This window comes from Vidua macroura, chromosome 3 (genome assembly GCF_024509145.1).
Source record: "Vidua macroura isolate BioBank_ID:100142 chromosome 3, ASM2450914v1, whole genome shotgun sequence".
Classification (NCBI taxonomy): Eukaryota; Metazoa; Chordata; class Aves; order Passeriformes; family Viduidae; genus Vidua; species Vidua macroura.
The window spans coordinates 2,723,734-2,747,607 of NC_071573.1; the positions used below are offsets into that span (position 1 = coordinate 2,723,734).

At 42.7% G+C, this 23,874-nt stretch overlaps 1 protein-coding gene across 8 annotated transcripts in view; it reads right to left on the bottom strand.

Moving 5' to 3' along the window:
- The window catches only part of PPP1R21 (protein phosphatase 1 regulatory subunit 21), a 31,608-nt gene extending 18,584 nt beyond the window's left edge, over positions 1 to 13,024 (bottom strand). For 2 of the 8 annotated variants that reach the window (XM_053972948.1, XM_053972944.1), the window contains exons 1-8: positions 12,937 to 13,024; positions 9,824 to 9,892; positions 9,272 to 9,418; positions 7,393 to 7,494; positions 6,540 to 6,704; positions 6,381 to 6,439; positions 3,942 to 4,036; positions 1,631 to 1,683 (exon numbers count right to left, since the gene is read on the bottom strand). In XM_053972948.1, coding sequence (XP_053828923.1) covers positions 1,631 to 1,683; positions 3,942 to 4,036; positions 6,381 to 6,439; positions 6,540 to 6,704; positions 7,393 to 7,494; positions 9,272 to 9,418; positions 9,824 to 9,892; positions 12,937 to 12,993 — 747 coding nt within the window. In that variant the 5' untranslated portion in view covers positions 12,994 to 13,024. Of the gene's footprint in view, positions 1 to 1,630; positions 1,684 to 3,941; positions 4,037 to 6,380; positions 6,440 to 6,539; positions 6,705 to 7,392; positions 7,495 to 9,271; positions 9,419 to 9,823; positions 9,893 to 10,522; positions 12,775 to 12,936 lie in introns of those variants that run through there. The other 6 variants (XM_053972942.1, XM_053972943.1, XM_053972950.1 and 3 more) reach the window with 6 other exon arrangements.
- Between the last annotated feature and the right edge of the window lie 10,850 nt (positions 13,025 to 23,874).

The window sequence follows — 23,874 nt, forward strand, 5'->3', positions numbered from 1 at the left end:
TGAAATTTCCAAAGAACAACAGACTAATTGCTGACAACAATTGCTCAACACCAGGTTGCAAGGAAAAGCTCAGTTTTCTCCCAGAATGAAAGGTGTCTGCTTCTCTAACCAAGAACACTCAATTCTTATTCTCCTGGACAGAACTGAGCTGCTGCTCCTGAGTAAGGCTGTTCTGTGGCTTTAGTACAGCATCCAGGTATCAAAGAAATTAATCCAGAATGGAACATAAATCCAAGAGAGAAGAAAGCTATTCTCTGTTGGGATTTATGGGAAGAGAATAATGTTATAAGTGACATTTCAGCCAAGAATAACTTATCCTTCAGAGACATACTCCTAATGCTTCAGTGGACTGTTAAATCAGGTCAGTCTTGATTACGGATCTGGGATGGTGGCAAGTAATTAAAGCAGTCAATATACTCAGCTTGTGTGTGTTAATTAGCCATGCAAGGAAGGGAAACAGACACTATTACTGTTTTGCTGTCCTTTACACCACAGCCTGTGCTAATACACCAACATTTTGCCTCCACTGGCAAAGCCAGTCATAAAAAATCTGTCCTGGAATATTTTCAAGACTGCAGATCTTGAAACATGAGGCTGCCTGACATAGTGCTGGCAGAAAACAGTAAAAGGAGAGAGTCTCCATGCAGCTATTCAGAGTCTTCTTGGAACTCAGCAGCAGCAACCTGAAATTTAAGGCTATTTCCATAACAAAACTGAACAACAGGTCACCTGTTCTTACAGCAGACATTATGAGGAAAAAGGACTCTTTATAGGCACTTCTGAGGAATGGAGAAAGCATCTGAACACACTAACTTGAAGACCTGAGACACACAAGGAAACAGAAAAACCCCACAGTGCTGTAGAGTCCTCAGTGGTAGCAACATGGGAAAATTTTGACTGCATACAGGTTTCTGGTTTGCTGTTGTAAAAACCCTTAAAATATTCAGTCATTCACAGAAAAGCAATGCTCATTTTTGAATAATGAATACACAACATTCACAAGGAATCTCAATAAATTACGGCAGTGAACAGAAACTGTTTTCTAAAAATGTTTCAATATATAAGAGTTAATGCTGCAAGTAAGAGGTGCTTTGGCAAGAAGTAAATCCCACAAAATGTAAATGAACCATGCAGAGATCTCAAAGTGACATGATTTATTCCTTGAAAAGGTTGTGACTGGTGACAAGTAATGTTAACTAATACAGCATTTTAGTGCACACACTAAAATGTGCACTAAAGTGTGCAGTTTACAAACGCATACAGCTCAAGGGATGTGACTGAAGAAGTTCAGTTTGAGGGAAAAGGAATTTAGGATACCTTTCCAACAAAAGGCCTCTGAACTGTAGTTTTAATCAGCTTTAAAAATGAAATGTTCCAACCTCTAGCTTACTGAAGGTTGACCCAATAAAAGAATATTTCATATAACTTTAATAAGACTCTTTGACATAACGATACACACAAATTCTTGAAAAAAGTGCAGAGGCTCTGTGGGCAGAAATGCCCTCAAAATATCATGACAGCAGTAAGACAGGCTGTCTTGTGCCATTTGAGGTACTAAAATGACTGGTTTTATTTCAGCATCTGTGTAGAAAGTTGCACAGGGTCACATGAAACCACAAGAAGCACTTACCTGATTCCTTCTGTTGTGCAATGGTACATTCAGAGCATTGTATCGAGCAGATCCTACAGGACAAAAATTGAGTTATACGCACTTGTTAAACTCTGGGGGAGAGACATTTTTTTGTAAATACTGATTTTAAAAAGAAAATTCAGTGCAGGGATATTACAGGTTATGTGAGCAATATTAACTAAAGAGATACAACAATTGACTCCAATAAAGTAGGCCTAAATATCCTGACTTAAGGGTTTCTGTATTAAGTGGAAGGGAAAGCAGCTCAGTACTTGCCTCAGATTCTAAGTCTAAATTTAATCATCTGAAGACCCTGATTTTGAAAGATAAGAGCAGACTCCTCTTGCCCAAAGAACAATATTCATCACAAACAAGAGTGAAAAAATATTTTAAAAGAAAACACGCTTAAAGAATTCAAGATTATCTTCAAATTTCAATTACATTCCAAGGAGGGGCCAAGACTAATATATTTTGAATGGTTTCCATGTTTTTAAAGCTCCTGTATACACTTAATATGTTGATAATTTAGACTAAGATGTACTCTCCATGTATTTCAGCATTCTTCTCTAGTCATGAAGTAACTAGAATGGTTATTCAGTTACAAGCAGCCACAAGTAGAGGGGAAGAGGGCTATTTGTACCTAGAGAACAGCTTACAAAGTCTTAGAGATTTAAAAGGGGTCACATCCATTCTCAATTCAGTTGAACAATAACCAGATTAGTTTAAAAATTGCTCACAAAGGAAATTTACAGTTTCTTGGTCCTTTTGTGTCATTCACATTTGGCTATTAACACATGGAAAGAGGTAGTTACGTTTAGAGGAAAATAACCCTGTCTAAAATGACTGAATCCTACTTCTAACTAAATGCTTCAGAAAACCTTTTCTGCTCTGGAAATCATGCTTAGAGTCATTTGATTGTTACTGAAATTAGCTGCTAGTTACACTTGAAGCCAACTGCAGGGTCTACAGGAAGACAGCTGGAATCCACAGCAAACAAACATCTGAGTTTTGTTGATCTGTCACTAAAGAGATGCTCTCTATTTGCAGTGTTTTCTACCACACAAGCAAAGGCATTATGCTATGACAGCTGAGTAAGCAGATAAAATTATTTTAGCAAAGTTCTTGATACAATGATAACCACCTAAAAAAAAAAAGCAAGCTAAAGAAGCCAAAGTAGAAATAGGCAGCAGATGCCAGGCAAAGTGAGAGAAGTGAAAAGGATACCAACACCTAAGTATGACGTGCTGTATGGGAGTCAACATTTCCTAAAGAGATGATGATCTGGTGCTCCTGAGCCAAGACTCACTGCATTGCCAAACCAGTGGAGAGCTTGGAACACTCACCCCTGCAGCACCTGCCAGATCAGCTTTCAGAGAACCTAAGGCTACTTAAAACATCGTCAGCAAGTTTTAAACTGAATGAAAAATGCAAAAAGCCACCAATGAAATATACAAGAAATTCAAAAGCCTGTTTTCACTTCTCTGCTCCACCTTCACTACCTTCAGCTTTTTCACTATTCTAGGTCATCCTGGCCTTGAAAGGTCCAGAAGAGCCTGTCCACCCTTGTATTCAGCTGTTTAGGAAAGCACACAGTGCACAGCACTGACCCAGCACATACGAACCCATGCTTGTACCAAAGCCACGCAAAGGCTGGGCACTCCTAACTCCAGGGGATGCTCTGCACTTCAGCTGATCTAGCAGCAGTTGGAAAGGAAGCACAAAAACATTGCTTCAGGTCAAAGTCCCCAGGTCCAAAGGGCTTTTTTTCCCCATGAAGGGACAAACGAGTCTAAGACAGCCTTCAGGTAAGAACTACTCTGTGTTTTCTGATCAAATCCCCCAAATTCCCTGACAATTCCCCGCTAGTAATAAGTGCAGACCATTATTGATACAATATCTCTGCAGCCACCAGTTCTCCCCCAACTTAACTTACTGCACCTCTTGAATATACCCTGCCAAAAATAATACTCTTTGAGATGAGTAACCAATCTTTATGGAGCAGCCATTAAATTGACAGTGTTCCTTCTTCGTTTACAATATTCTGTCAACACTGAGCAAGACAAGTGGCAAATCACTCAAAAGCCTTCAAAAGTTTCAATTTTCATTATACATATAAAAACTTGGTATTTTAGAATTACTGAAGAAGACCATGACAAGTATCAGAAATACTTACTACAGTTACCTCCAAGTGTCTGTTCAGATGTCCAACATCTCTTACAGCTAATACATTTTAATTCATAAGGAGTACTCCCTCCAGATGGATACCCCAAAAAAAAATCAAACAAGATACCCAGGCCAAGGCAATACGTACTTGTGTCATTAAAAGGTACTTTTTCATTAATTATGCATAGAGATTCTTCCAGTCTACTGCCCAAAGCTGCTTGAAGATTCTTTAGCTGTTGCTGGCTAAATAACAAAGAGACAAACGAAAAACCACACACACACACACATTGTAAACCTTTAAAATTTCATCTGTATCACCAACACCATATCTCACTATAGGCATCCCTTGAGTGCATAACTGTCTCCTTCTAGAATTTGGATAAAAATAATACAGTGGGAGTCATTTGTCCTCCTTTATCTCATATTTAACACAACATTGAATCCTAATCCCTAACAAAAGCGGTGAAAGTTACCATAAACTTGTAAATCCTAAATTCCATTCTTGAGAAGCTCCATTTACTTCAGAGTTAAAATTCACCTTATTTTCTTATAGTGCAACTATTATATAAGCTATATGAAGGTGGTTTTTTTCTACTAGAATTTGGATGGGAAGGTAAAAGGGCCTCCAAATTAGTTACTATGCATCCAGTGCAGTATTCCAATAAGCAGGTAATGAGTAATAATTAAATTAACTATGTCACATCACTATTTGAGATACCTCAAAGGCTTTTCAAAACCCGTATTTAAACACTGCTATGATACTGCCTGTTCTGTCAAGACTTGACAATTATGTTTCTGATGCATTCTCAAGTGATTTTTCTCTAAATTTTCTTCACTTGCATTTGACTGTGTATGTAAATGTGACCCTAAGTAATTAAGATTACTTATATAATGAGAATAGACTGCTGAGATGAACAGTAATATATTCCAGCGTTATATACATATATCTACAAAGAATACTCCATAATTCAGACCAAATTCCACACCTTACCCAGCTTAGGCCCCCAAATTCTTCACTGCTTTGCTTCCCATTTGACATCTAGAACTCCTGCACATATAGTGGAGGGTGGTGGGGGGAAGGTGTCAAAGTGACAGGTTTTTTTTGCCTTTCTTACAATATGTGATACACAGAAACTTATCAACTCTAACAAAGAAAAATTATCCAAAATAGACAAGGAAGATATGAAGAAACTGGCCAATAGGTAGCTCATGCACATTAAAAAATATGCTTCTAGGAGAGCAGCTCCAAAATTGCATAGAAACTGTACAGCAGGTACTGCATGAGCACTGAGCATGACAGAAAATGAACTCCAAGGCAAACTGCAAATGTACTGGTATTTCCTTTTCAAACTTACAGGAATGACAAACAAGTGGTTTGACATGTTTTGCCTTACATTCTGCCCTTTAATTTTCAAAGCATGCAGGCTGTCAAGTCCCATATCCTCTGGCTTTTCTGAGTAAAGTGTGGGTGTCAGAGGCAAATGAATCCCTTCCCCTGACAAAGCAGGGAGAACAGAAGGGCAGTATTCTCAGGGACACATCCTGCCATGTGTTCAACAGACAGTGATTTCAGTGTTTAAAAAGAAGTGTCAGGCTTTATTACTTTTAAAAACTTAATACAGTATAATTTAAAATAGTAGGGACAACTTTTAATTACATCAATAACCCAGTCACCATAGAACATGATAGAAAAAGCCTGAACTGACTAGTAGCAGATTAAAACTACAGTTTTTCAAAAAAAAAAGCAAATAGCAGTCAAACACAGCTTTCCTCCTCTTTTGCAAGTCATTTTTAGTGAAGGCCTGACTTGTATTAGTGGTGTTATTGGATTCAAGTATCTTCACATCTATCAACATAATTAAAACACACACTTGAGGGTTACCATGTGAAAGAAGGAACTCTGCATCTGATCATTCACTGTACATCTTATCCATTAAAGATCTATACTGCACATGTATCTTCTAAAAAAATGCAGCTTAATGAACTTCAGAGAAATGCACCCTGATTTGATTTGGGCCACAGTCCTCAACTTCTACAACTTGTCTTCAAGACAATGAAAATATTCCAAAACTAACAATATAATTATCTGATAAAAACTTTCAACTATTCTAGCTGAGAACATTATACCTGAAGCAAAAACAGTTGTTCAAGAAGCTTTTGCAGTGGAGAGGGATTTTTGAAACTCTTTTCAGTCAGTTCTCTCAGCATATGTTACTCAAACTTTTTTCTTTGAAGCAGTTTTTACAAACTAACATATCTTTGTTTCATACAAGTTTTTACTTTCTATGGTTTTGCACTACAAATAAATTCTTCAAACTTTCATCAACATTACGGCTATTGAAAAAGCTTGGAGACAAAACTGCTCTTACTGAAAGAAGAAATTGTGGCATTGTCTAGTCCCATACATAGCAAAGGAGAAAGGGGCTTGACCTGCACTGCTCACATTTGTCTTCATGATAATATAATTTGAGTTTTATCAAAGTCTTTTAATTAAACCCCTTTTTAAAAAAGTATTATTCTTAGCAAATAATCCAGTTAGTGTTTCACAGCAATTATTTCTTTACATCAATGAAATAAAGACACTTACCATTCTTCAGTTCGAAGCCTACAGTCCTTAGCTTCTCTTTCTAGTGTCTGAGACTTGATCTTTATGCAAGAAGATAATCTCACAATGTAAGTGCTGACACAGCAAGACATTGCATTTCAAAACTTTTCAAACTTGCAAGCAAGAGGAAAAACTCCTTACTTCTAGTTTGGCTTTATCATTCTGCAGCTTTTCTATGGTCTCTGTGTATTTCTTCGTTAAGCTGTCCACCACAGCTTGGTGCTGGGCAGCATCTGTTTCCAAAACCTCCAGTCTGCTCCTCAGCTCTGCTTCTAAACGTTTGTGCTGCTCATCTGCTTCAAAGAACTACAGGAAGAAAAGCAAAGCTCTTCAAAAAAAAGCTTCATTTTACTATTGAATCCAGTCCTTTAAGTTACTCCAATTTCATTAGGCAGATCAGCTTAACAGCAATTACCAGTTCTCAGACAAACAGAAATTTTACTTTATCTACAGAGGAAAGAACTCAGGGACAAAGTACTTTAATAAAAACAAAGTTTTGTAGTGCTAAGCATTCTTTAAATAAATTGCTGACTAATAGCAAACACATGAAAAACTGAACTTGAGCCAAAAGGTTTTTCTTCAGTTTTCTAAAGTGAAATGCATTCCACTTTGGTGAAGTAATTCCTGACTTAATTATGGCAACTTGCAGAAAGTATTTTAAACCTTAAAACAATTCTGAAACAGTTAATGAACTATTAAGAAATTTCTTTTCAGTACCAGGTTATTTTCAGTAGGGCAGCTGTCACCAAAAGTTAAAAGCCTAAATGAGAAAACACGTATTATGTGAGTCCACACACTGTTTTAAGAATCCAAAATCAAAATACTTTATTTGCCTAGTGAACATCTTTATAAACAATCCAATCTAATCTACTGCTCTGCATACAACTAAGCTTCTAAACCCACCAGTTTTCAGACAGCACTTTACTTTCCACATCTTTGTTTGTAGCACTAGTTCTCTGAACCGAAAGTAAGGGCAAAACAAAGTTTCACTCACAAGTATATGCAGTCGTTCATTTTCTTCTATTTTCTTTTGAAGATCTTCATTGAAGACACTTTTCTGTTCTTGACTCAGCTGAGATGAAGATTCTACACTTTTCTAAAAGAGACACAATGCACTCATTATCTCCAAGTCCCAGGTTTGGGAGAACAGCTCCCACAGGTAACTGCCAGCAGGGGCACACCAGCAGAAGTCCTGCTGACGCTGACTGACACATCAAAAGGTGTGAACACTGGCACACAGCACCAGCCTGGAGGCAGCACACGTTCCTTCACACCCCTGTGACCCTGCAGTGGTACAACACTGCCCTGGGAAAGCCTCCACTCAGGGGTCCCATTCACACTCACAGGGAATCAATCACTTGGATGGGCAGCAGCCCATCTGAATTCACTGGAATCCTGCATGATCCCATGCAGTCAGTAATCCAAACCCCTCCATTCCCAGGCTCAGTTGGTTTGGTAGCTGTGTGTAAGGCACATCTGTGCCCAGCAAGCCCAGGAGTAAGCCAGGCTGCTCTCAGCAGGCTGTAGCACAAGGTGCCATGGAAACCACAGGGTCCTCCCTGCACATCAACCACACATACCCCTCTGCCTGTCTCCTCATCTTCCACTCAATCCAAAAGACTCAGACCACCAGTGAATCCCACACACCACACTGCTGAAGAAATGTATTATCATCACCAAAGACAGGGGAGACTGTTTGCATTTAAACTCAACACCAAACTTCGAGCACTTGGGATATGCAGGGCAGATAAGTCACCTCTGTATTTGATGCCAGCCTGTGAACTCCACCTGAGATATGGGCACATGTTCTGCTCCTTCTAAAAGGATTGCACTCTAACACAGATCAGGGAACTAAAGCTGTGCATTTTGAGAGATGAACAGGAAAGAAACTCAGTGGAAACTGTTTGCAAAGCTACTAAAGACAGGCTGACGTCCTTCAAAATTTGCAAACACAGCTAGCAAAACAGTAACTTACACAATTTGAAATAAAAGAACAGAAGGGTCAAACTGTATTTGAAAGATTGATCTGTTGTGGCTCATGTATAATGCAGTCAGAAGCACTATGCTTGTCAAGAAATTGGACAGCAGAAAAATGGGCAAGAGTTTAGGGGAAAAGTAAGGAAGATGATCATATGACTAATCAACTGAATGATTTCTTTAAAGCCAGTCTTGGTAACTACAGCACATTGAGAAAAGACAGCACCAAAAAGAAATGACAGCAGTAATTAAGAGGGGTTTCCTCACGAGGAAAGCAGCAAGAGATGCTTGAGAATTACTGAAGACCAAGCACACACCACCCCTGGAATTGTGATGCTACCTACAGAAGGCACAGTTAGAATATGACATCACTAGGTTTAATCAGCAAGCATTCTGGCAGAAAAAGATCACAGTGTTGAAATCATTCTGTTATTTTGAAATAACATAAAGAATACAAGCTCAAAATTTAGATTTCAAAGCATTTGACAAGATTCACATAGAAAAGCTATGATCACAGGGTTAACTACCAACATCAAAATTACAAAGCAAAGAGGTGGGGATGAGAAATGAGGAGGGATCAGCTTTCTGCAGAGCAGATGACCAATCACAGAGCTGCAAAGTATTTCCCAGTTATTTGAACACTTAATAAATATCCATTAAAAAAACCAGCAATGACAGACTAGAAGAGTACAGAACTACACAGCATGTATTCGATATATACCAATACCTGTTTTATGGGCATTTTCACTAACATCAGGTAAAATAACACAAGTTCTGACAAGAACATTCAGCTCAACCCTTGACACAAAATACCTGCTGCTAAAGATCAGGACAAGGCTTTGACAGGTGAGGAGCAGACATCTGCTAAGCCAGTCTTTTGTGCCTTCAGCACATACCTTGTTCTTTTTGCCCCGAGCTTCACTTAATGCAAGCTCATCTTGAAGTAGCTCCACCCGCTTGGCAAGCTGCTGATTTCGAAAGGTCAAGCTGTCCATTTCTTGTTGCAGTTTCCTCAGTGACTGATCCTTCATCTTCAGTTGTTCCTGAATGACAAAAAAAAAAAAAAAATTAAATCTTCACGTTTATTTTTACACATTAAAAACAAGAACAAATTGAAAAATTGCTTCACTTCTTAATACTGAAGAGACAGAAAGTATCGTTTCTAAACTAAAAAAAAAATGTATTTCACTTCCTTGAGCTGACCACAGATCATACCCAATACCCAAATAGCTATTTAATTCTGTAATCATCATGAATCAACCTTCCCCTTTTACAAACTCAGCATTTACAGAGAACAACAGGCCAGCTGCAAAACAGAAATTCTTTTACTGAAATCAAGTTCCCTCTTCTTTCTTTTATTCAAATTACTTTTTAGTAAAAAGTACCCCTAGATTCTTATTTTGTCACAGCTTAGTATACACCTGACATGAGCAGTTTTTAGAGATTACCTTCAGTGAGGCAGAGTTTGCTTGCTCATCTACAACTCCTTTTTTCAGGACTTGGTTCTGAGCACGAAGCTGAAAAACAAGAGATGCCAGTAACTATGCAAGACAACAGAATGAATAGAAGCCATTCATGAGAAAGTGCAGAAAGCATCACATTCTCTCAGGAGAGTGAATGCCAAGTGTGAATGCTTTTTCAAGTATTCTCTTCAGGGAGATAGCAGTGGTATCAGGGTGAAAAAAGCATCCAATTCATATCCTGACTTGCCAAGGAACAAGAAGTACATTTTGGTCAAATAGAACAGAATTCTTACTCAATAAATAACCTTGAAGACCAGTTACTTAAATATAGCTACGATCTGAAGAACTAGGAACAAATATGGAAAAGCTGCAGCCTCTTCCTTGATTAGTGAAGTTCTTGGTCATATTCAGGGCTATTTCTGTCTCTCCCCTCTTCTTCACAAAACTGATTATAACCAGTTCTGGAGCATAAGCAGGACTCACAAAGTCATAGTCTGTATCAATTCAAGAGGAGTTTAAAGCAAAATTACTTATTACCAGTGGCAGCAGATGATCCAGAGAGAACAGACTGACACAAAAAGGCATAAAAAGCATACAAGGAGGCCTTACTTATGCAGGACCCAAAATCTGAGCTAAAATCACTGCAGTGAAAAGTGATACTCAAGAAATCTATTTCCCAGTCACCTCACAGAGTACCTCTACCCTGCAGCAATGAGGATACTGACAGTTCCATCTTCCCATTCCTTGAAAATTGCTTGAATCCTGGTTTCTTCAAAGGCAGTTTGCATTCATTTGACATGTGTGAGTCCAGCTGTTGCAGATATAAATTAAAAGGGTTTGTAGAGGTATCTGGCAGGTGCATAAAAGGCAAGATTCAGTGTAAAACAGCAGTGGCTCATTGTTTCAGTGTGGTGACTGAGTGCATTTGAAAGGTCAGAAGTCACTGCTAAGCACAGCTGTTTCCCCTGCAGTGTTCCCACTGTGCCTCTCAGGCATCACAAAGGCAGGACAAGAAACTTCCCAGTGCACCACAGAAAAACTTCCAAGCACAGGGCTTCCCTAGCAAGAAGGAGCAGTGCAGTAGTTTCCCACACCTGTCTCTGTGCCACTGCAGGAACGTGCCAGGTGCAGAGAATGAAAGCAGCTCCTGCTGCACCCACAGACCCCAGCTGAAGTGTGACCCACACAGGCTGCTTTGACTATTCCTTCATGAGAGAGCCAGAACTCCTGCGACTTGTGTGTTTTCAGAGTCTCTTCTTCTCCTCATCCTTCTTCTGGACTCGTCTGTGAACCAAGAGGAAAAGCAATCCTTTGGCAGGGACTTCCCCCAGCACTGCTTGTGTGTGTCAAACTCTCGTCCACCTCTCTCTCAGAGCACCACTGAGTGAGCAGGCTACTCCAGGGCTACTCTGCATTTCCACCTGCACGCAACAACAAAGAGAAGAGAGGGTTCTGCAAAGGGGAGTGCCACAATGAGCTGCTCTGCACGAGAAATGGGATGAGATGAAAAAAAACAGTTCCAGCAAAGGAGAAGGGAAATGCCACAGGCTGACAAGTGCACGACGAAGCTCAAATAAAGCTTCTGGACACCATGATATTAAAAGAAAGAATCCAGCAGCTGGAACTTTTGGAAGCTACAGTCAGAAGTCCACATTTCCAATGCTCATTCAGGAATCAAGCACCAAAACCCCTCCATTATCTTATCCTCAGCCACGACTGATCTCCAAGGAATAGCAGAGCCTCTGTATAAAACAAGACATGTGAATTCTGTGACCTATGAAGCTGCAAAGTAAATTAAATGTTCTTAAAACTATCTTCTGGAAGCATTAAAAGGGTACCTATCTGTAAACTATTTAGATACTATAATCAGAAGTATATAGATGCTATAGTCAGAAGCTGCAAAGTAAATTAAATGTTCTTAAAACTATCTTGTGGAAGCATTAAATCGGTATCTGTTAACTATTTAGGTGCTATAGTCAGAAGATGCAAAGTAAACTAAATGTTCTTAAAACTATCTTGTGGAAGCATTAAATGGGTATCTGTTAACTATTTAGATGCCATAGTCAGAAGTCCACATTTCCAATGCTCATTCAGGAATCAAGCACCAAAACCCCTCCATTATCTCATCCTCAGCCACGACTGATCTCCAAGGAATAGCAGAGCCTCTGTATAAAACAAGACATGTGAATTCTTGACCTAATACCCAAATTAAGTGTTCTAAAAACTATCTTGTGGAAGCATTAAAAGGGTACCTATCTGTAAACTATTTAGATGCGATGGTCAGAAGCTGCAAAGTAAATTAAGTGTTCTTAAAACTATCTTCTGGAAGCATTAAAAAGGTATCTATCTGTAAACTATTTAGATGCGATGGTCAGAAGCTGCAAAGTAAATTAAGTGTTCTTAAAACTATCTTGTGGAAGCATTAAAAGGGTACCTATCTGTAAACTATTTAGATGCTACACGTGGTGTTTTTATAACGGTTCCAAGCAGAAGAGACATGGTTCTGTAAGCTGGGAGGAGTGTCAAATACAGACAAGTGCCGGGTGCTGATGTGGGGCTGCACAAAACCAAAGCGCTGCCTGTCTTCCCCAAGGCTGCTGAAGCACTCTGCCACTCGAGACCAAGCCTCCTCTTGCTTTCAGCGAAGAAGAAAGAACGAAGGGCTCTGTACTAAGCAAGGCTCCACTATTTTAGAAGTCATCTCAGGCACCCTGGAAAGGAAAGGCATTCCCCACTACGGGCTACACATCTCTGCAAAGCCGGCGCACCAGGAACAGGATGCAGAGTCACCTAGGGCAGAAGAAGGGGGCCAGACAGGAGGCAGGGGTGGAAGCCAGCGTCCTGCTCGCTTCCGAGCCGCTGCAAGCGCCACCGACACCGCCGAGCTCCCGCGCCCGCCGGCCGGAGCGAGCTGGCACGGCCGAGCTGCACGACCCAGCCCTCAGGGCTCGGCACAGCGGACAGAACCGCGGCCCCGCGCGACGAGGCCGCTCTGCCTCCCCACCTGCAAACCCGCCCCCGCCTCACCCCCGGAGGAGGCACGCGGAAAGCGGCGCCGGGACGCGGGCCCCGCGGGAACGGGCGCGGGTGCCCGGTACCTTGGAGTACTCCTGGGCCAGCTTCTGGTACTTCCCCTGCAGCTCCGCCGCCGCCATCTCCGCCCCGCCGGCTCGGCCGGGCTCGGCTCGGCTCGGCTCGGCCCGGCTCGGCTCGGCCGCGCTCGGCTCTGCTCGGCCGGGCTCGGCTCTGCTCGGCGCTGCTCGGTTCGGCTCTGCTCGGCCGGGCTCGGCTCTGCTCGGCTCTGCTCGGCCGGGCTCGGCTCTGCTCGGCGCTGCTCGGTTCGGCTCTGCTCGGCCGGGCTCGGCTCTGCTCGGCGCTGCTCGGTTCGGCTCTGCTCGGCCGGGCTCGGCTCTGCTCGGCTCTGCTCGGCCGGGCTCGCGCGCTCCCGCCGGCCCCGCACGCCCGCGAACGCCAAGACGCACTTCCGGGTTCGGGGCGGCGGGAACGCGGTGACGTAGCCGCGCCGCGCGCGAGGCGGAGGGGGCGGAGCCTTTGGGCCGCCGGCGCCACCATCTTGACGCAACTTCCAAGATGGCGGCGGGAGGGGGCGTGGCCGCGGGGGGCGGTCCCGATCACGTGACACAGGCGAGGCGCCCGTTGCCACGGCGACGGCTGCGGGGCCGCGCGCGCGGGCTACGGGGCGCCGCCACGCCCAAAAAGCTTCGCCCGCGAAGCGATATGGGCTCATATCGCGATAATCGCCATGGCGGGGGCGGCGAGTGATGCCCTGGCGCCGTCCCTGCCTGGGCACCGTGCCCGCGCCGGCCCCGCGGCCCCCGCCCGGGCAGCGCTGTCGCCAGGGGGAGCCCCGGGACTCGCGATACGCAGGGAAACTGAGGCAGGCGCGGAGAGTCGCGGGCCCACAGGGCAGCCGGTGGAACAAAAGGCGGTTCCGTCACTTCCCCCAGCTCCAGTGGGTGTCAGTGCCGGCCCTGGCTCTCCCTGCAGCCTCCAGCCCTGACTGAAGGAGACACTGAGCGTGTCCATGATATCCCAGCTGTGAAAAATGCGTATTCTGTGATTGGCTCTTTGCAAATATTAAATTGAATACTATACGCATTGTGGAGGGTTATTTTGTAATACTGTATTAATCCTGTTTACGTAGTGTGTTAAGTATAGTTTTAGGTTACAGCACAATGTTAAAATAGAAACTCTGGGATGTAAGATATTTTTTTACTAGCTCAAGAAAGGGATAAGATAATCAAGAAACGCTTCACACAGAGATAACAGCGACAGGAAACCTGAAGAGTTACAGCCTCCTTATCAGAAAAGACAAACATCCTTCCACCTCTCCATCTCCATGGAACCAGCAGGATTAAGGGGAAGAAGTTGGCAAAAACCAGACAAATTCTTAATTTGCAAGGAATTTATGCACCATGTATGAGATGTATGAATCTCATACTGTTGCTTTTAAGGGTTATTCCTTTTTTACAAGGCATGGTTGTGGCAGCTCAGCGCCCAAAAAACATCCAGACATCCGTAACTCTTTGCTTTTTAGTGTCTCCTAGTGTCCTAATCATCATTTTTATTACTATTTCTATAACTATTTTATTACTAACAAACTTTTAAAATTTTCAAAACCAGGCGCTTGGCGTTTTTCACGCAGTGAAGGAGAGCAAGGGGAGATGCCGGGTCGTGCAATGCTCTCTCAGTGCCAAAACTGGAATTCCACAGTCTGGGGCATCACTGAGAGGGGATCTGTCGGAGTCCAGGACATCCCCCTGGCTGTCTCGAGACCCTGCAAGGGGTCTGAGAGACCCTGGCATGAAATCAGAAACATCTGTGCCTTCCATTTTAGCCCGTGGAAAAAGCAGCCAACTCCGTATGAGGAATCACAAGCCACAAGGGTTTTAGGAGTGTGATATTTAAACTAACACGGGGTGGAAAAATAGAATTTCAGGGTTTTAAGATAAGGGGTTCAGGGGACAAGATGGAGGGATTTGGGCACGTCCTGACCTTCTTGTTCTTGCCCTCCATGCCTTGCTGTGATGGTGACACTTTTCTGTTGGTTTAATGTAGGGGCACACTGTCCAACAGAAATGTTAGGTATTGGTAACAAATTGTAAACATAATGTACATAACTTTTGATATAAAAGGTAAACACCTCCCGAGGGGGCACGCAGAATGTTATGGCCTCCTTGCTCGCCAGAGCTCGGCAGGTCAGAGAGAAAATATTTCAGATAAGAAGAAATAAACAACCTTGAAAACACAATCGGAATCATTCCAGACTCCTGCTTCGGCTGCGTTCGGGCTGGGGAAGCCAAGACTGTTTTTGGATCTCTCTTGGGGTCACCCCGACCTATAGGAACCCCGAGAGAGAAGAAATCCACAGGGATCTCATCAATGCATGTAAACATTTCTGAATTCAAGCAGAAACTGAAAACATCGTGAAAGGTGTATTTGGTCCTGCCAGGTACTCAGCCAATGCAGAATTTTGTTTCTGAGCATGACTGGAAACAGATGTGTGAGGAACAGAGTAATAAGGCAAAAATGTGGTGAGACTTCACCAGGATATGCTGAGCATCTGGCGATTTGCAGGTTAAGGCCTTCCTGGTCTAGGGCAGAGATGTAGCAGCAAATTATTAATTTTGTTCCGTTTCCATGGTATCATTTTTTTCCACTTGATTTCAGCACGGTGTCTTCAGAGCTGTTCCCTAGTAGTGGGTACTGCTAGAGGTGATAAATCATCGTTTTGGTACCTCCTTTTGTCTTTTGTTCCCCTTTAAGTGGGAGTGGACAGAAGGTGCCCACAATGGAAGCTAATTTCTTCCTTAGTCTTGAGGCTTTGGTGGTGTGTGTGTGTGTGCTGTTCTTTTGCTTATCACAGTAGTGAAGTTGGCAAGCCCTAAACATGACACGGGGGCCAGATTAGCAAACATGTTTGTGTCTCCACGGGAAGTCTTAATGTTGGAGGACACAACAACAGCACTGTGCATTTTTAGGAAGTGTAAAAGGGGAGATAGGCAAAACACACATTGTCATCATTCATCCAAACGCTGCTGTTCTGCTTGACTAGAAGAGCTTAAACAGCAATCCTGGAATAAGAAATAAGGAAGCTCTGGTTTTTTACTATTAGAGCAGATACACTTCTCTTTCCACTCCATTTTGCACGCCCTACAGAAGTTTTCTAGCGAAGCAAATGGGGTTTACAACTGCTGCAGATCAGGGTTAAGAGCAGCACACCTTCCGTGGTATATCCTTATATGTCAGTGCAGTAAATTTCGCATAGGAAAATTATTTAAAGTTTTTACATTTGACTCCAACCCATACTTTTAAGTTTGCATTTTCTAGGATGTGTCTTTCTTTGAAATGCTACACTGAAATACTTTGAGCACGCTTTACAAGTACTCCCGAGTTTGTGCTGCCTCCAAAGCTGCTTTTGTGATGCAGTTCTCCCCTTGTCTCAGGTGCAGTGAATGCTGGCAGAGGGATTTCACAGCTGAAAGCTGGGAGACAGAGCTCAGGGAATGACAGTGCCTGGTTGTGGCAGGATGAATTGCTTCCCCACTGACTGGGCAGCAAGCACTCGAAGTGGAAGAGCACAGAATTTATTCACCTGCACCCACCCAGAGTGGCAAGACCCAAGTGGAGACCCATAGAGAGGCAATGCCAGTTGCTTGGAACAAGTGAAGGGAGCAAATAAAACTGGGTGCTTTTACTGCTTTAAGGCTGAGAGCTGGCTGCAGGATTTTTAGGCTCATCAGAACAGCCCTACTTCAGTGTATTTAAGAGTCAGGCCAGCCTCTTGTGCTTTGAAGTGGCACTGTCTCTTGCCCAGTTTCTCACAGATCCCAGAGTCCCCTATAAAGCCAGGAACATACAAAGTTGTAATTTATCAATTATCCCATGGTGGCTCTTGGCAGACAGCTTAAGCAAATTTCCCTGAAAACACAGGTGACAAAAGTTAGCTTGTTTGCTGGTTGAGGCTTTTTTCAGCCTCTCGCAGGAAATTCTCAGATTCATCCTTTTGATTTGCCGTGGCAGCTGCGAGCGCTACTTCCCCAAACGTCAGCTGTGCAAAATAAACGTCTTCATTGTTCTGTTTCCTTGCAAGCACATCCTTAATTCTCACCTCTCCCTGGAGAGCAAGGTTGTCCCAGCACTGCAGCCAGGGACGCGTTGAAGCGATACACAGAATAAATAAATAAATCGACTCCACACCCTGGGGTAGTTATGAAGTGGGTGTGTGTGTCAGCACCCAACACAAGTGAGAGATAACTCTCCAAAACTTGTGCCCCGAGCCTCAGTCTGACCCTTTATTCCCAAAGATGTTCCATCTGCAATACATTGCACAACTTTGCCATGCATATTCAACCCCTGTCCTCGCCTCTCATGCTAAATGAGTCCACACCCTTCTGGGCACGCCTGGTTTGCTGTGGTGGTCACACGGGAGTCTCTGGTGGTCCTGAGGCTGAAGATCGTGGTCTTCCTCATGGCTGAACTTTTAAACTTTTCCCCTCTGCGCGTGTGCTTTTGGTCCTTTGGTGCTTATCTGAGTACGTCTGTCAGTCTTGATAGGCTTGGAGACAGAGGAGCTTCTTTATCTGGGTTCTTTGCCTCCTCTGGTATTGTTCTTTACGCAAGAAGCTTCAGGATTTTGCATTTTCTCATGCCCTTTGTACCAGGCAGAGGTTTCTTAAGTAAAAGGTTAAAATTCAATGCATACCTCTACAAGCTAAATTATAAATGCTTAATTCATTTTGTTAACTTAACTCCAAAAATCTCTGTTTCGGCGTCACGGCAGCGCGGTGTCGCGAGGCTTCCACTGCACTGACTCAGTAACTGCAAGGGCCTGCTCCTCTTGTCAGAAGTTTGGAGTGAGAGAGCTCGTGGCAGTGGAATGCCAAGTGGGGTGGGGTGGTTGCCACAGGACCCCCCCCAAAATCCAGCCTTCTGTAGCACACCCACAGGAATAAGTACAGGTTATGGCAGCGGAGCTTCGTGCAAGCTCAACGGTGACGTGTGGAGCAAAGGAATCGTTCCCAACACTCATGGCATTTTTGTTTCCATAGACAGTGTAACAGAGGCTGTCCTTCCCTTGTGTCTGTGCTCAGCAGCTGGTACAATGGGTGTTGAATTCTAGGTGCTGTCTCAAGACAACTAATTTATTTAAGAATTACAGTGCTTGTTTCAAAATCATCCTGTTTTCAAGCTAATTTCTCCTCCCTTCCTGCTCAAACGGTGTCTTTCCCCTCTGTCTGATTAGTCAGAACCTGTACTCACAGAGCCTGGGAATAGGTGCAGGTAAAGAAATAAACAAAGAAAACATTTCAGATTATCCAGGATGTCTTCTGTGCTTTGGGAAAATAAACTTCATTGTCATCACTTATGTCCTCAAAAGTACTCACAACAAAAGGGTTTCTAAGAGACAGAAGAAAATTCAAAAATGATTGGAAGAGAGCCATCTTCAGTCATCAGACTATCACAGGCAGCAAATAAACCACATCCTCGGAAGCTGCAAACACCCAAAACCAGTGTTTTGTTTCTGTTATCGTAGCAACGGCAAGTCTGAACAGCAGGATGTGTGCTCACAATGAACGCTCGTTATTTCTCATGGTGACTGGAACAGACTGCTTGTTAAGAATAACCTTTCACCTCGTCAAAACCTGATTGCTCTGATAAAAAAAAAAGGCAAGTAGTAGTAAAAAAACAAAAAAAAAAAGTGTATGTGTATGTACAGATAATGCACCTCACAGACCAGTTTAATTGTTATTCATTATAGTAATTTCAGTGTTTCCATAGCATTTAAAAATAGAAGTGAGAACAAGTCTCTCTCTCTCTTTCTCATATGTCCCTTCCCAGCCCATAGGTTAAACAGCTTGAGTCATCTATAGGGTGTGTGCACGGCCAGGAGAGCGGTGCCTTTGTACAGAAAGAAATTGCTGAGGACGAGAAGGTGGAAAAACTGAGCAGGCAGCTGCCTGTGATAAGTCAGAGCTGAACTTTGCAGCTCACATTCCACGTGGGTACAACACATACCAGCCCCGTGTGCAACAGCAGGAACTGCTGCCCCTCCACAGCAAATCCTTACTGATACTCGCTCCAGAAACCAGCAGAACTTAGTAACAGCTCCAAAAGTTCCTGGTTTACTTTTTGGGTTTTTTTGTTTTTTTTTTTGAATGTGGAATTCCCCCTCTCCAGAGAAATGAAACCTCTTCCCTAGCTCTGCCATCTTTTGTTGAAGGTCTGTACATCTTCTACAGCCTTGTTTCTTGCTTTTCTTCACACTTGCAGGGGCCATAGCTGAGAAACCTCAGCCTGGCTAGAAATGCCCACACTGAGATTCCAGAGTCTTGCACGTTTGCTGGTGAAAGAAAAATAAAAGCCATCTGCATTAAATCCCAGGAGAGAAATTGCCTGATTTCATAGAGAAAGAAATAATGGAGGAGGAGCATTGGGAAGATTATGGAGTGAGAAATGGATGCTCTCTCATGTACCCCAGTTGTGATGCAGATCTGCAAGCCTTGGGAAGAAGTCCTGACTTACCCATGCAAGGAACATCCAGAGCCAAGATGTCATGGGTTTGTCTTCTCTCCAGAGACAGACACGTGAGCAGAGAGAAAGGAGAGAGCCAGGAGATCTACCAGGAGTTTAGGGAACATTTTGGTCAGAACTATTCCTGTTCATGATCTATTTTTTATTACTAATTTTAAAAGGATTGTGGTGCCTCTGGGAATAATTTGGACTTTCGGAATGAGCTAAAGCCAGGTCTTTGATGTGTAAAGACTGGGATGCAAAAGAAGAGGGGGATGGAGGAGATGTGGGGCAGGGCTCCTCGCTGACAGCACAGGGAGAAGGCACAGCACACCACACAGGAGGAGAAAGCCATCAACAGGTTTTGGGCAGCACGAGCCCAGCGATGGGAATGGGAACTTGGAGCTGTGGAATTAAAAGAGCATCCCAATCAAATCGACTGCTGAAAAAAGTACCTTGGCAGGGCCAGGTTTGTCTTTGTGGATTAGTGTGGAATTGGAAGGAGAGACAGCATGAGGAGCAACGTGGTGTCAGTTTCAAACCCTAACAACAGGAGGAGGAAGAATCCTAGGCAGGATTATAAGGCTGAGATGAACTATATTAGCGTTTTACATATGAATAATCTATTTTTTTTTAATTTTACTGCATTTGGGGGGAGGAAGGGCTTGTGCAGTTCTCAGTGTTTTTTCTTTTGTTGTTGTTGTTATGATACTGACCAGTTACAGCAGCATTATCTCAGCTGAATCAGATATCACATTAAGAAGGTAGCAGTGAACTTGAGTGCACTTACAGGGATGTGTAGTAATTAATCAAAGAGTGACACAGCTGGTCAGAAATTTTTAATTTTTTTTTTTGTAAAATACCTGAGTAGCTTTCCAGTCCTCTACATTTTAGAAATAAATGAAATGCAGATAACTATTAAAAACAAACCACACCAAACCCCCACAAAAAAAAAAAAAAAAAAAAAAAAAAAAAAAATCTCTGTAAAACTTAATATCTGTAATCATTTAAAAGAATTAAAGTTTTCCAGTATTAAAACTCCCTTAAATTTCAAAATTACAGAATTTTTTTTGAATGCCATTAGGTAAGATGACAAGCTTCTTAGCCTAGATGAAATACAGCAAGAAACAAAAGGACACATAATATTACTAAAAACTGAAACTTAATTGTTATTGCCACCAGCACTCATTCAACTTGAAATCCAGCATTCCTTAGAAGGAGAGAAGGGGTGAGCCACTTGCACAAGCCAGCAAAGAAAGGAAGATTCCCAGAACAACAATGCAGGATTTCCACCTCTAATTGTGTCCCATATTCCTGTGTATAGATCAGAGCTAAAATGAAATTTGGTATCGAGCTCTACCTGGGGCGTTTTTGCTTCTCGTCGTTCTGAGATGTTATCTGTGATAAATCAAACAGCACCACTGCGAGGAGCAGGGCATTTGTGAAGTTGGGCACCAACAAGTAGGGATTAACCAGCACACTGGAAATAATGAACCTTGACAGATCTAGGGTTAAATACTTTAAAATTAGATCCTGCTGAAAGCCGAATCTTGTCGCTTAGCAACGGCCGCACGGGATGCTGCTGTCACTCAGAGGATGCTTCTCTGGGGAGTTCACATCACGCTCACAGAAAATGGGCTGTGATTGGGGCAAGGTGACATCATATTTTAAGGTAGCAGCCAACACGACTGCACCCGAGTTAATACCCAGAGATTGAAGGAAACATCTTCTCTTTTGGAAAGGCTCAGCTCTGCCCGCACCTCACCTGAGCCCCGGGAAGAGCCTGCGCAGAACAGCGGGACGTGTCGGCCAGCACATCACAGCCAAACTCAACAGGTGGAGTCTTCGTCTTTTAAATTACTCAGAGCCAAAAGAAAAGCAAAATGCCTGCTATTTGTGGAGGCCTGGCTGCATTCAGAGCATGGAAACCTCCAAAGCCAGTGAGAGAGAATAAAATGTACCCTTACTGAAAATAACCGATAATTCAGTTTGCTGAGCTAATTTTAGCACTTGTAAAAACTGAGAACCTACTGGATTTTAGTAAGGAATCAAGATACCAAATTAAATTAAAAAAAAAAAAAAAAGCCCTTGAGGCACAAAATCTGTTTTTCAAAGCAATGCTGTGTTAAGGTTGGTACAGGCACTTACAGAGATTTTTCTGAACACCTGCCTGGCAAACTCCAAAACACGTAAGCACATCAGAGCATCTGAGGTTAGTCTGATAGGAACCATCTTGCATTTCTAAATATGAAAACACCCAGATTCTGAATTGCTATCAGCACCTCTGGATAGCACCTCTGAGGTGCTATCAGCACCTTCTGATACCACCTCTGCTATCAGAACCTCAGCTCAAGGTTCTCAGAAATTTGGAATACAGTCCAACCTATTACGCTGCCCATTAGGGCCTGGAGAGTCAAGATATCAAGGAAATGGAGATTGTGGAAACCAGCATAAAAGCAACACTCAGGTAGACAAACCTAGATTTAGGACACTGGATGTCCTTCTCTGAACACTGAAAGAGCAGAGACACGTCCTTCTTTCTTTATTTTGGGCAGGCTGTGCCAAAAAGTTGCTCCTGGTGAGCAGGAATATCACCAGGAGGGATCACAACGATCATGACAGATCTCATTACATCAACTTGCAGGTCGTGAACCACCAAATTTCCTGCTGACTGGGGCCTCACCATTTGGCAGCGATGGAGGAGAACAAAGATAGGGATCTACTAGTTGATAACAGGATTAGTCAACTGCACGTGAGCAGGTGAAGGCCATGCAGGCAAAAGTGCTGCAAAAGCAGGGAAATATTAAGGCCAGGTTTCAAAAAAAAAAAAAAGCATTTTAGAAGAGTGGCTTTCACTCTTCTCACACACGTGCCAGCAGGCTGACTTCAGTCTGGAAACGAGGTACAGAGAAGTGGTTAGGAGGAATGAAGATCATGTCTTCCAAACGGAAAACAAATAATTCTGGTTTGTTTAACAAGTCAAGGGTCTAAGGAGGGAAATGATTGCTTTTGTGCTGATGCAATAGGAAAATAAACAGGCCCCTGTTTAACGAAGAGCTGTTTAAATGAACCCTGGCAGAGGGTAGGTGGCAGTTTTATGTTGGCTCTGAGGAGTTTACAACAGTAAGAGCAGGCAGCTTTCAGGGGAGCCTTCTGGAGGAAAGGGGAGGAAAAAACCCCAACCGATCTGAAGACTGAAAATTCAAGCAGAGGTGATACTGCTTGGCCTTCCCAGATGCAAGAACCACCCTCATGGGTAAAAACAGGGAAGATTTTTATGGCTAAATATGCTGGGAAAGTTCACAGCAACAGCACTGCTGGACTACTATGCAATTCTCCCTAAGCTACATGCATTCACTCAGACTACTCAAAGTAAGAACATTTACAGCTACCTGTAACCTCAAAACATGTGAAATAACCACAGTCTGTCAAATTTAAACAACCATTTTTTCCAAATATATCTAATCTATTAGGTATTTCTTCAACAACTGTCCTTAAAATACAGCTGGTGTGAGTGCATAATTGCTGCAGTTAATGCTTTATTTTGAGAGTTGTGGTATACAGAGGATAATTTCCAGCAAAGTCATAACAGAGGAAAACACTCCTGGGAAATTTAACAACAAGCTCAAGGTTCTCAGAATATAGTGAGTAACAATTAGAAAGGTATCATTAACATATGATACATGGCTGTGATTTTGTCCAAACTAATTAGTGCAGTTGTTCTCTTATTAGCCTATTAAGATGATCACTAAATCAAATATATTAATAGTGCACATATATTCCGTAATGTGATTTAATTTTGTCAGATACAGCAATAAAACAAGTCTCTGTTATCACCTACTGTTATCACCTGAAGTACTGAGAAGGTTCTATTGTCATCAGATCCTAGAGAGCAAGCTTCACTCAGTAATACCAGTGGGTTAAACAAATAAAAATACAAGAGATGGACCAAAGTCTGCTTTTAATAGAGATAAACATCATGTCACATCTTGTTTTCCTCCTCTGGTGCTTCTGCCTCTCAGGCACTGGAAGGGCACACACCACGTGTGTGCATTTGAGAGAAAAGCTGGCCCAGGAGCATCAAGCTGAGGTATAAAATGGGATGGGGAACATAATTTCTGCTAGTTAAGAGGATTTTTTCCTACCTGTGTGCTTTCCATAAGGCCTTCTGTATAAAGAACCAACAGACATCATAAATCATCATCTAGAGAAAGTAAACACTGAAAAAAAAACCAAAAAACAAAACCCAAACAAGACCTATGCTGCTTTATCCAGGGACCCACTTTTTAAATTACCTGTCCTGTACTAGGCTGTTGATCTTTGAGTCTCATCCAAGTAACTTGGCCACAGCAATACAGAACAGCACAGAACAGCAAATAATCACAGTTATTTCATCAGCAAAAGATTCAAGCTCTTTCTGCTTAAACAACTGCTTTGCACAGCGGGGCAGAAGTTAGGCCAGTAGCGTTTTCAGCAGTTTCCAAGATGTCAAAATATTCCCT